The sequence below is a fragment of the Oncorhynchus masou genome, chromosome 32 (genome assembly GCF_036934945.1).
Source record: "Oncorhynchus masou masou isolate Uvic2021 chromosome 32, UVic_Omas_1.1, whole genome shotgun sequence".
Taxonomy (NCBI): Eukaryota; Metazoa; Chordata; class Actinopteri; order Salmoniformes; family Salmonidae; genus Oncorhynchus; species Oncorhynchus masou.
Window position 1 is genome coordinate 1,064,534 of NC_088243.1, and position 18,336 is coordinate 1,082,869.

Below are 18,336 nucleotides of genomic sequence, written 5' to 3' on the forward strand. Positions count from 1 at the left end.
CACTACCATCATCACCACCACCACCATCATCACCACCACTACCATCATCACCACCAACATCATCACCACCACCATCATCACCACCACCATCATCACTACCACTACCAACACCATCATCATCACCACCACCATCATCACCATCATCACCACCACTACCACCACCATCATCATCACCACCACCACCATCACCATCATCACCATCACCACCATCACCATCATCACTACCACCAACACCATCATCATCACCACCACCATCATCACCACCACTACCCCATCATCATCACCACCACTACCCCATCACCATCACCCCCATCATCACTATCATCACCCCCACCATCACCCCCATCATCACTATCATCACCCCCATCACCACCATCATTATCACCCCCATCATCATCACCTCCATCACCATCACCCCCATCACCTCCATCTCCATCACCCCCATCACCTCCATCACCATCCTCATCACCATCCTCATCACCCCCATCATCATCACCTCCATCACCCCATCACCTCCATCACCATCCTCATCACCTCCATCACCATCACCCCCATTACCTCCATCACCATCATCTTCTGTATTATAATGCTCAGAACCACCAGCTGCCTTGGCCATGGATGTAGAGGGTAAAGCCTTTACTCTTGATGTCCATCCACCTTCTCCCAGACCCCAGTGGCCACCAGGCCCCCACACAGTCCAGGGGCCCAACACAGTTCGGTGGCTCCACACTGTCCAGGAGCCCCAGTACGACCAGGGGCCCCAATCCCACAGAGAGCAGGACCAGTGGCTCAGAGCAGTTCAGACAGCCCAACAGTCAAAGACAAAGGTGAAAAACATGGACCCCTATTCCATATATAGTGCACTACTATTGACCAGGGTCCTATGGAACCCTATTCCCTATATAGTGCACTACCATTGACCAGGGCCCTATGGAACCCTATTCCCTATATAGTGCACTACTATTGACCAGAGCGTTATGGGCCCTACTCATTCCATTACTGTTGGCCCTCGAGGCCCTGTTCAAAAGAAGTGCACTATATAGGGAATAGGGTGCCATTTCAGATATGTCCATTCTCAGATTCTAGGCCTTCCATCCAGCATATTGGTCTGAAACCACAATGCTCTTCATTCTACTCACATTCTGAAACCACTATACTACTCACATTCTGAAACCACTATACTACTCACATTCTGAAACCACTATACTAATCACATTCTGAAACCACTATACTACTCAGATTCTGAAACCACTACACTACTCACATTCTGAAACCACTATACTACTCACATTCTGAAACCACTATACTACTCACATTCTGAAACCACTATACTACTCACATTCTGAAACCACTATACTACTCACATTCTGAAACCACTTACTACTCACATTCTGAAACCACTATACTACTCACATTCTGAAACCACTATACTACTCACATTCTGAAACCACTACACTACTCACATTCTGAAACCACTACACTACTCACATTCTGAAACCACTATACTACTCACATTCTGAAACCACTATACTACTCACATTCTGAAACCTATACTACTCACATTCTGAAACCACTATACATTCTGAAACCACTATACTACTCACATTCTGAAACCACTATACTACTCACATTCTGAAACCACTACACTACTCACATTCTGAAACCACTATACTACTCAGATTCTGAAACCACTATACTACTCACATTCTGAAACCACTATACTACTCACATTCTGAAACCACTATACTACTCACATTCTGAAAACCACTACACTACTCACATTCTGAAACCACTATACTACTCACATTCTGAAACCACTATACTACTCACATTCTGAAACCACTACACTACTCACATTCTGAAACCACTATACTACTCACATTCTGAAACCACTATACTACTCACATTCTGAAACCACTATACTACTCACATTCTGAAACCACTATACTACTCACATTCTGAAACCACTATACTACTCACATTCTGAAACCACTATACTACTCACATTCTGAAACCACTATACTACTACTACTCACATTCTGAAACCACTATACTACTCACATTCTGAAACCACTATACTACTCACATTCTGAAACCACTATACTACTCACATTCTGAAACCACTATACTACTCACATTCTGAAACCACTATACTACTCACATTCTGAAACCACTATACTACTCAGACTCTGAAACCACTATACTACTCACATTCTGAAACCACTATACTAATCACATTCTGAAACCACTACACTACTCACATTCTGAAACCACTATACTACTCAGACTCTGAAACCACTATACTACTCACATTCTGAAACCACGATTACTCTTCATTCTACTCAGATTCTTCAATCTCCAGTAAACCTAAGGTCATATCTCATCCATACCAGGTGGCCGGTCCTGTGGCGAAGGAGAGAGAGCAGAGACTGACTGAAACAATGTGCAGGTGAGACGCGGGACACGTCAGGTAGTCGCTCTCTGATAATGACGATGTCCGTATCGCATGATGACGGAGTGCAGTACCGAAAGGTTTCTGAGGTGTGAAAGAAGGACAGATGCCCTGCTGTTTTATTGTGCAACGGTTCATCCTTAAAGGGATATTTGGCATTGAAGTCATTGAGCTAACGCTAGTTAGCATTTGCTCATTAAACTACCTCTAACTTCCTTCATTTTTTTTTAATTTCACCTTTATTTAACCAGGTAGGCTAGTTGAGAACAAGTTCTCATTTGCAACTGCGACCTGGCCAAGATAAAGCATAGCAGTGTGAACAGACAACACAGAGTTACACATGGAGTAAACAATTAACAAGTCAATAACACAGTAGAAAAAAAGAGAGTCTATATACATTGTGTGCAAAAGGCATGAGGAGGTAGGTGAATAATTACAATTTAGCAGATTAACACTGGAGTGATAAATGATCAGATGGTCATGTACAGGTAGAGATATTGGTGTGCAAAAGAGCAGAAAAGTAAATAAATATAAACAGTATGGGGATGAGGTAGGTAAAATTGGGTGGGCTATTTACCGATAGACTATGTACAGCTGCAGCGATCGTTTAGCTGCTCAGATAGCAGATGTTTGAAGTTGGTGAGGGAGATAAAAGTCTCCAACTTCAGCGATTTTTGCAATTCGTTCCAGTCACAGGCAGCAGAGAACTGGAACGAAAGGCGGCCAGATGAGGTGTTGGCTTTAGGGATGATCAGTGAGATACACCTGCTGGAGCGCGTGCTACGGGTGGGTGTTGCCATCGTGACCAGTGAACTGAGATAAGGCGGAGCTTTACCTAGCATGGACTTGTAGATGACCTGGAGCCAGTGGGTCTGGCGATGAATATGTAGCGAGGGCCAGCCGACGAAAGCATACAGGTCGCAGTGGTGGGTGGTATAAGGTGCTTTAGTAACAAAAAGCATGGCATTGTGATAAACTGCATCCAGTTTGCTGAGTAGAAGCTATTTTGTAGATGACATCGCCGAAGTCGAGAATCGGTAGGATAGTCAGTTTTACTAGGGTAAGTTTGGCGGCGTGAGTGAAGGAGGCTTTGTTGCGGAATAGAAAGCCGTCTCTAGATTTGATTTTCGATTGGAGATGTTTGATATGAGTCTGGAAGGAGAGTTTACAGTCTAGCCAGACACCTAGGTACTTATAGATGTCCACATATTCTAGGTCGGAACCATCCAGGGTGGTGATGCTAGTCGGGCGTGCGGGTGCAGGCAGCGACCGGTTGAAAAGCATGCATTTGGTTTTACTAGCGTTTAAGAGCAGTTGGAGGCCACGGAAGGAGTGTTGTATGGCATTGAAGCTCGTTTGGAGGTTAGATAGCACAGTGTCCAAGGACGGGCCGGAAGTATATAGAATGGTGTCGTCTGCGTAGAGGTGGATCAGGGAATCTTCTGCACGGCATACCCTCCGATTTGACACACTGAACTCTATCTGCAAAGTAGTTGGTGAACCATATTGGATGCAGCAACATACAAATGGTATCCATGAGTTCATCGGACTCTGGGGAAGTAGATAAAAATGGCTTTTAAAAACTGCAGGAGCATTCAGAGTATCGATCCTCTGGTGACTTTTACATTGTTTGGACCCTGAACGAGTGTCTGTGATGTCATCCTCAGGCTCCAGCAGCAGCTGTGTCAGGACCAGAGACCGGTCCAGAGCCCTTACATCTGTTCTCCCTTCTCCTCATTGGGGGAGGCTGTGACACACCTGTTACCATACCACACCTGTGCCGGACACCTGCCTAGTCAGGACGACTTCAACTTAGGTCAGAACACCACTTTTAATTCACTCTGTAGAGACTGGCAGTACACTCTTAGAGGAAAAAAAAGGGTTCCAAAAGGAACCCTTTGTGAAAAGGGTTCTACATGGAACCCAAAAGGGTTTTATCTGGAACCCAAAAGGGTTCTACATGGAACCCAAAAGGGTTCTACATGGAACCCAAAAGGGTTTTAACTGGAACCCAAAGGGGTTTTAACTGGAATCCAAAAGTGTTCTACAAAAAGGCTTCTACATGGAACCCAAAAGGGTTTAAACTGGAATCCAAAATGGTTCCTCAAAGTTATCCCATGGGGACAGCTGAGCAGCCCTATTATGTTGTAGATATAACCTTGTTTTTCTAAGAATGTAGTAAAAACGGGAGCTTGATGCCATTATGAGTCTCTGTGTCTGTATGTATGATTATTGACGTGCCCCCCTCTCTCTCCAGTGGACAAGCAGTTTGACACTGTGTCAGGGTTCCTACTGAAACGCACCAAGGACATGCTCAACAAATACAGACAGCTACTGCTTGGGAGGCACTGGTACGACACTGCTCTCACACATCTATATTTCCCTTTTTTTTCTCTTAAATCATAATCGCAACTGTCTTTGCTAAAGTTATTTGTTTTCTTCTGTATTTTGCTTTTATGGATGTCAATTCCTCTGACAATTCTAAGTTTTGAGTTTTGGAGTTCCTCAAGTGTCAGTTCTAGGACCACTACTGTTTTCAATTTTACAGTTGAAGTCGGAAGTTTACACTAAGTTTGGAGTCATTAAATCTAATTTTTCAACAACTCCACAAATTTCTTGTTAACAAACTATAGTTTTTGCAAGTTTTTAGGACATCTACTTTGTTCATGATACAAGTAATTTTTCCAACAATTGTTTACAGACAGATTATTCCACTTATAATTCACTGTATCACAATTCCAGTGGTTCAGAAGTTTACATACACTAAGTTGATTGTGCCTTTAAGCAGCTTGGAAAATTCCAGAAAATTATGTCATGGCTTTAGAAGCTTCTGATTGACTCAAATTATTTCAATTAGCCTATTGGAGGTGTACCTGTGTATGTATTTCAAGGCCTACCTTCAAACTCAGTGCCTCTGCTTGACATCATGGGAAAATCAAAAGAAATCAGCCAAGACCTCAGAAAAACAATTGCAGACCTCCACAAGTCTGGTTCATCCTTGGGAGCAATTTCCAAACGCCTGAAGGTACCACATTCATCTGTACAAACAATAGTACGCAAGTATAAACACCATGGGACCACGCAGCCATCATACCGCTCTGGAAGGAAACGCGTTCTGTCTCCTAGAGATGAACGTACTTTGGTGCGAAAAATGCAAATCAATCCCAGAACAATAGCAAAGGACCTTGTGAAGATGCTGGAGGAAACAGGTACAAAAGTATCTATATCCACAGACAAACGAGTCCTATATCATCATAGACTAAAAGGCCGCTCAGCAAGGAAGAAGCCAATGCTCCAAAACCACGATAAAAAAGCCAGACTACGATTTGCAACTGCACATGGGAACAAAGATTGTACTTTTTGGAGAAATGTCCTCTGGTCTGATGAAACACAATGGTTCTGTTTGGAGGAAAAGGGGGTGCAAGCCGAAGAACACCATCCCAACACGGGGGTGGCAGCATCATGTTATGGGGGTGCTTTGCATGTCTGGCAGACATATCAGTGTGGATGACGGATCACCACCTCAAGCTGAACCTCGGCAAGACGGAGCTGCTCTTCCTCCCGGGGAAGGACTGCCCGTTCCATGATCTCGCCATCACGGTTGACAACTCCATTGTGTCCTCCTCCCAGAGCGCTAAGAACCTTGGCGTGATCCTGGACAACACCCTGTCGTTCTCAACTAACATCAAGGCGGTGGCCCGTTCCTGTAGGTTCATGATCTACAACATCCGCAGAGTACGACCCTGCCTCACACAGGAAGCGGCGCAGGTCCTAATCCAGGCACTTGTCATCTCCCGTCGGGATTACTGCAACTCGCTGTTGGCTGGGCTCCCTGCCTGTGCCATTAAACCCCTACAACTCATCCAGAACGCCGCAGCCCGTCTGGTGTTCAACCTTCCCAAGTTCTCCCACGTCACCCCGCTCTCTCCACTGGCTTCCAGTTGAAGCTCGCATCCGCTACAAGACCATGGTGCTTGCCTACGGAGCTGTGAGGGGAACGGCACCGCAGTACCTCCAGGCTCTGATCAGGCCCTACACCCAAACAAGGGCACTGCGTTCATCCACCTCTGGCCTGCTCGCCTCCCTACCACTGAGGAAGTACAGTTCCCGCTCAGCCCAGTCAAAACTGTTCACTGCTCTGGCCCCCCAATGGTGGAACAAACTCCCTCACGACGCCAGGACAGCGGAGTCAATCACCACCTTCCGGAGACACCTGAAACCCCACCTCTTTAAGGAATACCTAGGATAGGATAAAGTAATCCTTCTCACCCCCCCTTAAATGATTTAGATGCACTATTGTAAAGTGGCTGTTCCACTAGATGTCATAAGGTGAATTCACCAATTTGTAAGTCGCTCTGGATAAGAGCGTCTGCCAAATGACTTAAATGTAAATGTAATGTAATGCTTTGCTGCTGGAGGAATATAAACATTTGACCCAAGTTAAACAATTTAAAGGCAATGCTACCAAATACTAATTGAGTGTATGTGAACTGACCCACTGGGAATGTGATGAAAGAAATGAAAGCTGAAATAAATCATTCTCTCTACTATTATTCTGACATTTCACATTCTTAAAATTAAGTGGTGATCCTTACTGACCTAAGACAGGGAATGTTTACTAGGATTAAATATCAGGAAATGTATTTGGTTAAGGTGTATGTAAACTTCCTACTTCAACTGTATATGCTACTGTTTGGTGATGCTATTCGGAAACACAGTGTCAATTTTCACTGATACATGGACAATACAAGGCTGCTGATGCTTTAGAAGTACATGTGATTTGGTTGTGTTTCCGATTATTTTGTGCCCAATAGAAATGAATGGTAAATAATATATTGTGTCATTTGGAAGTCCCTTTATTGTAGATAAGAATAACACGTCTACATTAAATGTAGATACTACCATGATTACGGATAAGCCTGAATGAATCGTGAATAATGGTGAGTGAACAAGTGACAGGCGCACAAATACCACGACATGCTAACCTCTTACCATTACAATAACAGGAGAGGTTAGCATACCTCCAAGACATGCTAACCTCTCACCATTACAATAACAGGAGAGGTTAGCATACCTCCAAGACATGCTAACCTCTCACCATTACAATAACAGGGGAGGTAAGCGTTTCATAACATACCCCTAAAACATGCTCATCTCTCACCATTACAATAACAGGGGAGGTTAGCATTTTATAAACATGCCCCCAAGACATGCTAACCTCTCACCATTACAATAACAGGGAGGTAAGCATACCTCCAAGACATGCTGACCTCTTTACATAACATACCCCTAAAACATGCTCATCTCTCACCATTACAATAACAGGGGAGGTTAGCATTTTATAATCATGCCCCCAAGACATGCTAACCTCTCACCATTACAATGACGGGGGGGTTAGCATTTCATATCATAACCCCCAAGACATGCTAGCCTCTCACCATTACAATGACAGGGGAGGTTAGCATTTCATATCATAACCCCCAAGACATGCTAACCTCTCACCATTACAATGACAGGGGAGGTTAGCATTTCATATCATAACCCCCAAGACATGCTAACCTCTCACCATTACAATGACAGGGGAGGTTAGCATTTCATATCATAACCCCCAAGACATGCTAACCTCTCATCTCTTATTTGTGCATCCGTAACTTTCTCAGTTAGTCGCCTAGTGGTTAGAGCGTTGGACTAGTAACAGAAAGGTTGCAAGTTCAAATCCCCGAGCTGACAAGGTACAAATCTGTCATTCTGCCCCTGAACAGGCAGTTAACCCACTGTTCCAAGGCCGTCATTGAAAATAAGAATTTGTTCTTAACTGACTTGCCTGGTTAAATAAAGGTAAAATAAAATAGTTATTATTCACGATTCATTCAGGATGAACTGTAACCATGGTAGTAGCATCAACATTAATGTAGAAGTGTTTAGAAACATTATATTCTTATTTATAATAAATGTGACTCCAAAATGACACAATACATTATTTACCATTCGTTTCTGTTGGGCACAAAATAATCTGAAACACAAAACAAACAGCAAACACATCCTGTCAAAATCCAGTCAAAATATAATCATTTCATGCTGTGAATATGAGACCAAATACTTAACGTTTGACTATTTAAATACACGTGTAAGTGAATTTGGCCCAATACTTTTGGTCCCAAAAAATGGGGGGGAGGACTATGTACAAAAAGTGTTATAATTTCTCAACTGTTCCCCTGATATGGATAAAAAAATTACCCCCAAAATTAAATCTGACATTCTGCACTTTAACTTTATAGTCAATTAATTTCAAATACAACATTTTGGAGTTTTATATCCAAAAAAAGAAAAACACACTTCAATGTCCCAATAAATACAGAAGGCACTCTATCACACTGTATGTACCAATGTCCCCCATTTATTAATATCAACAGCAGGTGATGCCGTCGGCAGAGATGGTGATGCTGGACCGCCTGTTTCTCCAATCAGAGAGGTTTTCCCTGGGGGAGGACCGACACAGGGCCCGTAGAGACCCAGGTTAGTGCCGCGGGGGAGTGGAGATGCACTATATATACAGCAGTATGTGGACACCCCTTCAAATTAGTGGATTCGGCTATTTCAGCTACACCCGTTGCTGACAGGTGTATAAAATCAAGCAGACAGCCATGCAATCTCCATAGACAAACATTGGCAGTAGAATGGTCCTTACTGAAGAGCTCAGTGACTTTCAACATGGCACCGTCATACGATGCCACCTTTCCAACAAGTCAGTTCTTTAAATTTTTTGCCCTGCTAGAGCGGTTAACTGTAAGTGGAAATGACTAGGAGAAACAACGGCTTAGCCACGAAGTGGTAGGCCCACACAAGCTCACAGAACAGGGTTTAGTGGATGCCAGGAGAACACTACCTGCCCCAATGCATACTGCCAACTGTAAAGTTTGGTGGATGAGGAATAATGGTCTGGGGCGGTTTTTCATTGTTCGGGCCCCTTCATTCCAGTGAAAGTAAATCTTAACACTACAGCATATAATGACATTCTAGATGATTCTGTGTGTCCAACTTTGTGGCAACAGTTTGGGGAAGGCCCTTTCCTGTTTCAACATGATAATAACCCCGTGCACAAAGCAAGGTCCATACAGAATTAGTTTATTGAGATCGGTGTGGAAGAACTTCACTGGCCCCATCGCACACCTTTGAGATGAATTGGAATGCTGAATGTGAGCCAGGCCTCATCACCCAACATCAGTGCCCCACCTCACTAATGTTCTTGTGGCTGAATTGAAGCAAGTCCCTGCAGTAATGTTCCAACATCGAGTGGAAAGCCTTCCCAGAAGAGAGGCTATTATAGCAGCAGAGGGGGGACCAACTCCATATTAATGCCCATGATTTTGGAACAGGTACAGGTGTAGTGTACCTACTGGTGTGTAAAGGTGTACAGGTGTAGTGTACCTACTGGTGTGTACAGGTGTACGGGTGTAGTGTACCTACAGGTACAGGTGTACAGGTGTAGTGTACCTAAAGGTACAGGTGTACAGGTGTAGTGTACCTAAAGGTACAGGTGTACAGGTGTAGTGTACCTACAGGTGTACAGGTGTAGTGTACCTACAGGTGTACAGGTGTAGTGTACCTACAGATGTACAGGTGTACAGGTGTAGTGTACAGGTGTACAGGTGTAGTGTACAGATGTACAGGTGTACAGGTGTAGTGTACCTACAGGTACAGGTGTACAGGTGTAGTGTACCTACAGGTACAGGTGTACAGGTGTAGTGTACCTACAGGTACAGGTGTACAGGTGTAGTGTACCTACAGGTGTACAGGTGTAGTGTACCAACAGGTACAGGTGTACAGGTGTAGTGTACCTACAGGTACAGGTGTACAGGTGTAGTGTACATACTGGTACAGGTGTAGTGTACCTTCAGGTACAGGTGTACAGGTACAGGTGTAGTGTACCTACAGGTACACATGTAGTGTACCTGCAGGTACAGGTGTAGTGTACCTACTGGTGTACAGGTACAGGTGGAGTGTACCTAATGGTACAGGTGTACAGATGTAGTGTACCTACAGGTACAAGTACAGGTGTAGTGAACCTACAGGCACAGGTGTAGTGTACATACAGGTGTACAGGTACAGGTGTAGTGTACCTACATGTGCACAGGTGTAGTGTACCTACGGGTACAGGTACAGGTGTAGTATACCTACAGATACAGGAGTACAGGTGGAGTGTACATACAGGTGTAGTGTACCTACAGGTACAGGTGTACAGGTACAGGTATAGTGTACTTACAGGTGTTGTGTACCAACAGGTGTACAGGTGTAGTGTACTTACAGGTACAGGTGTAGTGTACCTACAAGTTCAGGTATACAGGTGCAGTGTACGTACAGGTGTATTGTACATACAGGTGTACAGGTGTAGTGTACATACAGGTGTACAGGTGTATTGTACATACAGGTGTACAGGTGGTGTACATACACATGTACAGGTGTAGTGCACGTACAGGTGTACAGGTGTAGTGTACCTATGGTGTACAGGTGTAGTGTACCTATGGTGTACAGGTGTAGTGTACCTGGTTAGTGTACAGGTACAGGTGTAGTGTACCTACATGTGTGTACAGGTACAGGTGTAGTGTACCTACCATGGTACAGGTGTACAGGTGTAGTGTACCTACAAGTACAGTACCTACATACAGGTGTAGTGTACAGGTACAGGTCTAGTGTACCTACAGGTACAGGTGTAGGTGTACAAGACAGGTAGGTGTAGTGTACATACAGGTGTACAGATGTAGTGTACATACACGTGTACAGGTGTAGTGGAACTACTGGTGTACAGGTGTAGTGTACCTACTGGTGTACATGTACAGGTGTAGTGTACCTACAGGCGTAGTGTACTACAGGTACAGGTGTACAGGTGTAGTGTACCTACATGTACAGGTGTACAGGTACAGGTGTAGTGTACCTACAGGTGTAGTGCACCTACAGGTGTACAGGTGTAGTGTACCTATGGTGTACAGGTGTAGTGTACCTATGGTGTACAGGTGTAGTGTACCTATGGTGTACAGGTGTAGTGTACCTGCAGGTACAGGTGTAGTGTACATAGTGGTACAGGTACAGGTGTAGTGTACATAGTGGTACAGGTGTACAGGTACAGGTGTCGTGTACCTACTGGTACAGGTGTACAGGTGCAGTGTACCTACTGGTACAGGTGTACAGGTGTAGTGTACCTACAGGTACAGGTGTAGTGTACCTACAGGTACAGGTGTGGTGTACCTACAGGTACAGGTGTAGTGTACCTACAGGTACAGGTGTAGTGTACCTACAGGTACAGGTGTAGTGTACCTACAGGTACAGGTGTAGTGTACCTACAGGTACAGGTGTAGTGTACCTACTGGTTGAGGTGTACAGGTGTAGTGCAGGGTTAGGGTTAGAGTTGTACAGGTGACTACACGTAGTGGTGTACGGGTACAGGTGTAGTGTACCTACAGGTAGAGGTGTACAGTTACAGGTGTAGTGTACCTACAGGTATAGGTGTACTGGTACAGGTGTAGTGTACCTACAGGTACAGGTGTAGTGTACCTGCAGGTACAGGTGTCGTGTACCTACAGGTACAGGTGTAGTGTACCTACAGGTACAGGTGTAGTGTACGTACAGGTACAGGTGTAGTGTACATACTGGTACAGGTGTACAGGTGTAGTGTACCTACTGTTACAGGTGTAGTGTACCTACTGGTACAGGTGTAGTGTACCTACTGGTACAGGTGTAGTGTACCTACTGGTACAGGTGTACAGGTGTAGTGTACCTACAGGTACAGGTGTACAGGTGTAGTGTACCTACAGGTGTACAGGTGTAGTGTACTTACAGGTGCAGTGTATCTACAGGTATTGGTGTACAGGTACAGGTGTAGTGTACCTACAGGTACAGGTGTACCTACAGGTGTACAGGTGTAGTGTACCTACAGGTACAGGTGTAGTGTACCTACAGCTACAGGTGTAGTGTACCTACAGCTACAGGTGTACAGGTGTAGTGTACCTACAGGTACAGGTGTACAGGTGTAGTGTACCTACAGGTGTACAGGTGTAAAGGTGTAGTGTACCTACAGGTGTACAGGTGTAGTGCACGTACAGGTGTACAGGTGTAGTGTACTTATGGTGTACAGGTGTAATGTACCTATGGTGTACTGGTGTAGTGTGCCTACATGTACAGGTACCTACATGTACAGGTGTACAGGTACTGGTGTACCTATTGTGTACAGGTGTAGTATACCTATGGCGTACAGGTGTAGTGTACCTACACGTACAGGTGTAGTGTACCTACAGGTACAGGTGTAGTGTACCTATGGCGTACAGGTGTAGTGTCCCTTCACGTACAGGTGTAGTGTACCTACACGTACAGGTGTAGTGTACCTACAGGTACAGGTGTAGTGTACCTACAGGTACAGGTGTAGTGTACAAGTTCAGGTGTACGGGTGTAGTGTACATACACATGTACAGGTGTAGTGGAACTACTGGTGTACAGGTGTAGTGTACCTACTGGTGTACATGTACAGGTGTAGTGTACCTCCAGGCGTAGTGTACCTACAGGTACAGGTGTAGTGTACCTACTGGTTGAGGTGTACAGGTGTAGTGTAGGGTTAGAGTTGTACAGGTGACTACAAGTGGTGGTGTACGGGTACAGGTGTAGTGTACCTACAGGTACAGGTGTACAGAGAGGTGTACAGGTACAGGTGTAGTGTACCTACAGGTACAGGTTTAGTGTACCTACAGGTACAGGTACAGGTGTAGTGTACCTACTGGTACAGGTACAGGTGTAGTGTACCTACTGGTACAGGTGTAGTGTACCTACTGGTACAGGTGTAGTGTACCTACTGGTATTGGTGTAGTGTACCTACTGGTACAGGTGTAGTGTACCTACAGGTACAGGTGTAGTGTACCTACAGGTACAGGTGTAGTGTACCTACAGGTATACAGGTGACCTATCTACTGGGCTAAAAGTGAAGCACTGTGATGTTTAACCAGAAATGTCATTTTACATTTACATTTAAGTGGTTACGCTCTTAGGTACAAATTACAGGTGAATTCACCTTATGACATCCAGTGGAACAGTAGTGCATCTAAATCATTTAAGGGGGGGTGACAGGTACCTACAGGTACAGGTTCCTTAAAGAGGTGGGGTGTACAGGTGTCTCCGGAAGGTGGTGATTGACTACAGCTGTCAAGTGAGGGAGTTTGTTCCACCATTGGGGTACAGGTAGCGAACAGACTGGGTGAGCGGGAACTGGTACTGTCCTCAGTGTACCAGGTGGATACAGTGCCCTTGTTTGGGTGTAGGGCCTGATCAGAGCCTGGAGGTACTACGTGTCCCCTCACAGGTAGGCAAGCACCATGGTCTTGTAGCGGTGTAGTTACCTGGACAGCCAGTGGAGACAGCGGAGGAGCGGGGTGTAGTGTACGGGCTGCGGCTCTGGATGAGTTACAGGTGGTTTAATGGCACAGGCAGGGAGCCCAGCCAACAGGTGCAGTGTAATCCAGACAGGGAGATGACAGGTAGTTCCTGTGTGAGGCAGGTGTAGTGTACCTACTGGTACAGGTGATGTTAGTTGAGGTACAGGGTGTTGTCCAGGATCACGCCACAGGTGTGGGAGGAGGACACAATGGAGTGTCAACCGTGACGAGATCTACAGTCCTTCCCCGGGAGGGAGAGTACAGGTACTGCTTGAGGTGGTGATCCGTCATCCACACTGATATGTCTGCCAGACATGCAGAGATGCGTACGCCACCTGGTCATCAGAAGGGGAAAGGAGAAGTAATTGTGTGTCGTCCTACAATGATAGGAGTACCATGTGAGGTGACAGAGCCGAGTGACTTGGTGTACCTACTGGGGGACAGGTGTAGTGTACCTACAGGTCAGGTAGGGCGCAACACAGGTGCGCCGGAGATGCCCAACTCGGAGAGGGTGGAGAGGAGGATCTACTGATAGGTCTAGAAGGATAAAGTTAGCTTTGCAAGCGCCTCCGTGATACACAGTTGAATGACTGTCTTGAAACCTGACTGATTTGGATAATGAAGGTCATTCTGAGAGAGAAGCGGGAGATTGAAAAGAAAGAAGGGATACTGGTCTGTAGTTGTTGACATCGGAGGGATCGGTGTAGGTTTTTTTCAGAAGGGGTGTCTGTAGCTCTCTTGAAGACGGAAGGGATGTAGCCAGCGGTCAGGGATGAGTTGATAGCGAGGTGAGGTAGGGAGAAGGTCTCCAGAAATGGTCTGGAGAAGAGAGGAGGTGTAGGGTCAGCGGGCAGGTTGTTGGGCGGCCGTTGTCACCGAGATTTCATCTGGAGAGAGAGGGGAGAAAGAGGTCAGAGCACAGGGTAGGGCAGTGTGAGCAGAACAGGTGTCGTTTGACTTAGCAAACGAGGATCGGATGTCCGACCTTCTTTTCAAAATGGTTGACGAAGTCATCTGCAGAGAGGGAGGGGGTGTAGTGATACAGGAGGGAGGAGAAGGTGGCAAAGAGCTTCCTAGGGTTAGAGGCAGGTGCTTGGAATTTGGTAGTGGTGAAAGTGTTTTGCAGCAGAGACAGAGGAGGAAAATGTAGAGAGGAGGGAGTGAAAGGATGCCAGGTCCGCAGGGAGGCGAGTTTTCCCCCATTTCCGCTCGGCTGCCCGGAGCCCTGTTCTTTTTAATGTCTTTCTTTGAAGTTTAATGAGCTCTTCTTTGAACATAGTCAGTCAGTGTTGTGTTATGTAATGTTCCGATGTGTAGCGTTCCCTCCCCTTGTATCTTCCACAGAGTCCTTCCTGATGACCCTGCATGCATCTGAGTCCTCCAGCTCCGCGTCATCCCGTGTGGGGCTGGATCGGTCTGGCAGCCTCCCCTCCCCCCCAGCTTGGACCAGACTCTCCGACCGACCCCCGGGACTCAGGACCTACCATTCCACCAGCCGCGGAGGCCTTCGGCTCACCATCAAACACAAGGCTGGATCCAGGATGGTGGTTCACAACTCAGCCTGTGACACCGTGCACACTACTGCCTCCTCTGGTCACAAGCGGTACTACACCGGCCAACTGATCAATGGGAGTGTTGATCTGACTGAGCAGGGCTCCTCCCATAGGACCCCCTGCCATCCAATCGATGATGAGATGTTGAACGGAGCCTTGCCCTCCAAAGTAGTAGAGGACATCCCACATGGTCACCATAGTGACAGCAGGGAATCTGTTGCACAGATTCAGACAGCAGCACTGGGTTCACAATATATAAGTTCCCCAAACTCCCTTACTATGCCGAGCTTAGACCCACAGACTGCCTGTCTAGAGCCTCCCCCTTCAGACCCTGGAGAGATGAGTACCCCCAAACTGAAACGCTTCAGGCCCACTCTTCCGGACCTCCCATTCCAGGCGGACAGGCACAGCGACAGGCCCCAGCCTTTCCCCCAGACCAGCTACAGGCCCCAGCCTTTCCCCCAGACCAGCGACAGGCTCCAGCCTTTTTCCCAGACCAGCAACAGACCCCAGTCTCTTCCCCAGACCAGCGACAGGCCCCAGCCTCTTTCCCAAACTAGCTACAGGCCCCATTCTCTTCCCCAGACCAGCTACAGACCCCAGTCTCTTCCCCAGACCAGCGACAGGCCCCAGCCTCTTCCCCAGGCCAGCTACAGAACCCAGCCTCTTCCCCAGACCAGCGACAGGCCCCAGCCTCTTCCCCAGGCCAGCTACAGACCCCATTCTCTTTCCCAGACCAGCGACAGGCCCCAGCCTCTTCCCCAGACCAGCGACAGGCCCCAGCCTCGTCCCCAGACCAGCTACAGACCCCAGCCTCTTCCCCAGACCAGCGACAGGCCCCAGCCTCTTCCCCAGACCAGCTACAGACCCCAGCCTCTTCCCCAGACCAGCGACAGGCCCCAGCCTCTTCCCCAGACCAGCTACAGGCCCCAGCCTCTTCCCCAGACCAGCGACAGGCCCCAGCCTCTTTCCCAGACCAGCGACAGGCCCCAGCCTCTTCCCCAGACCAGCGACAGGCCCGAGGCTAGTTCTAGCCCCCAACCCCCCCTGCCAGAGGACAACACCCTCAGTGAACACCTGCAGAGTGCCATCGACAGCATCCTGGAGCTGCAGCGCCTGCAGGGTCCCACGGCTGCAGCCCAGCCCCGGATCCAGGGGGCGTGCCCGGTTGCAGTTCCCGCCTCCCTACTGGACCAGGCCATCACTAGCATCCTACAAGGAAACCTCTAGAGACTCCTGAGATGAGGGACACCTGGAAGGAAGGGGAGGGGGAAGAACTCAGCCGGTTCCAAAACGTTCGGTCTACTTTAACCAAGCTAGGAGGACGAGGGATAAAGACTAGGCACAAAAAAAACAACAGGAAATGCAGAGAAATGTACACCAAGCATTATCTTCTCGATGGTTCATTTGATGTAAATGTAAGAGATAAAATCTAATTCAGTAGGAGATATACCGTGTCAGTGGTAGTTTGAGGATCACGACGCCAGGTGTATAATATTTATAAATAACAGTGAGAAACAGAGACAGGAGAACAGCAGACTGAGATTATTCATTTGTTTAAAAAAAAACATGTTCTTCAAATGTGAATTATTATTATTATTTTTGCTTTATATTACTAAGAAGATCCTATAGTGGATTATTTCAATAATCTGTGCCAACTGTGTAAAATGTGATTATTGGGTTGATTAAGAGCAGGAAGGTTGTCTTTATGTGAATCTCTGTGCCTGGGTGTAGGGGGTAGATGGTGAGTTTGAGTGAGTCAGTGTTTTTAGGAACATTGTGAATGACCTGATGGTTCTTTCTTCAACATAACGGTTTAAAGAAACGTATCGTTCATCTGGGGTGTATTCACTACAAACAAGCGGAAACAAGACAGGGGGCGAAACAGGGAAGCACCTACCTGACTTTTGCCCAATAGAATCTCTTGTTTCGGTTAGCAAAATGTTTTCTGTTGCAAAAAAAACAAACAAAAAAAAAACCTTTTTGCTGCGGTGTGCACTAATGAATACACCCCTGAATACACCAGCAAATGGCAACATATCCCATACATTCACAAGAGCCTGTCAAGAGTCACAGCGAAAAGAGAAAAGATCTGACGCAAGGTGTGAAAGATACAGTCCTTCTTTTTGGGGGGAAAAAAAATAGGCGTTTTTCCACGTTCCCGCTGGATTCTGTGATTTGAATGTCTTTTATTTTTTTTATTTTTTTTTGGGGGGGGGGGGTTAAAAGACGAGAACAGATCCAAAACTTCTTAACAAGCTAGCAATAAGAGGGTTTCTGTGTGAGAGTTTCTGTGTGAGGGTAGTGAGAGGTCTCCAAGTACATTCCAAATGACACCCTTATTCCCTATCGAAACGAGTGTACTAAATAGGGAATAGGACGCCATTTGGCACACACAATATACCCGGCCTCCTAACACACCACATTACCAGCCCGGCACCAGAGCCCGACTGGAGCTCACCTGTATCTTCTACCAGCCTTGGACCAAAAACTAGGAGAATCATCAGCTTTATACAATTGAAGTCAGAAGTTTACATACACCTTAGCCAAATACATTTAAACTCAGTTTTTCACAATTCCTGACATTTAATCCTAGTCAAAATCCCCTGTTTTAGGTCAGTTAGGATCACCACTTTATTTTAAGACTGTGAAATGTCAGAATAATAGTTGAGAGAATTATTTATTTCAGCTTTTATTTCTTTCATCACATTCCCAGTGTGTCAGAAGCTTACATACAATTAGTATTTGGTAGCATTGCCTTTAAATTGTTTAACTTGGGTCAAATGTTTCAGGTAGCCTTCCACAAGCTTCCCACAATACGTTGGGTGAATCCTTTGCTGTCCTGCAGCAAAGCACCCCCACAACATGATGCTGCCACAACTGCTTTGGCTTGCAAGCTTCCCCCTTTTCCTCCAAA

The 18,336-nt window shown here is 46.2% G+C and overlaps 1 protein-coding gene across 1 annotated transcript in view; it reads left to right on the plus strand.

Annotated features, from left to right (window-relative positions):
* si:ch211-168d23.3 (BRD4-interacting chromatin-remodeling complex-associated protein) overlaps positions 1 to 17,589 on the plus strand; it is a 47,155-nt gene extending 29,566 nt beyond the window's left edge. Inside the window, 7 exon segments of the mRNA XM_064955539.1 lie at positions 595 to 827; positions 2,394 to 2,449; positions 4,120 to 4,268; positions 4,710 to 4,803; positions 7,692 to 7,695; positions 8,866 to 8,968; positions 15,211 to 17,589. Coding sequence (XP_064811611.1) covers positions 595 to 827; positions 2,394 to 2,449; positions 4,120 to 4,268; positions 4,710 to 4,803; positions 7,692 to 7,695; positions 8,866 to 8,968; positions 15,211 to 16,649 — 2,078 coding nt within the window. The 3' untranslated portion in view covers positions 16,650 to 17,589.
* The last annotated feature ends 747 nt before the right edge of the window (positions 17,590 to 18,336 follow it).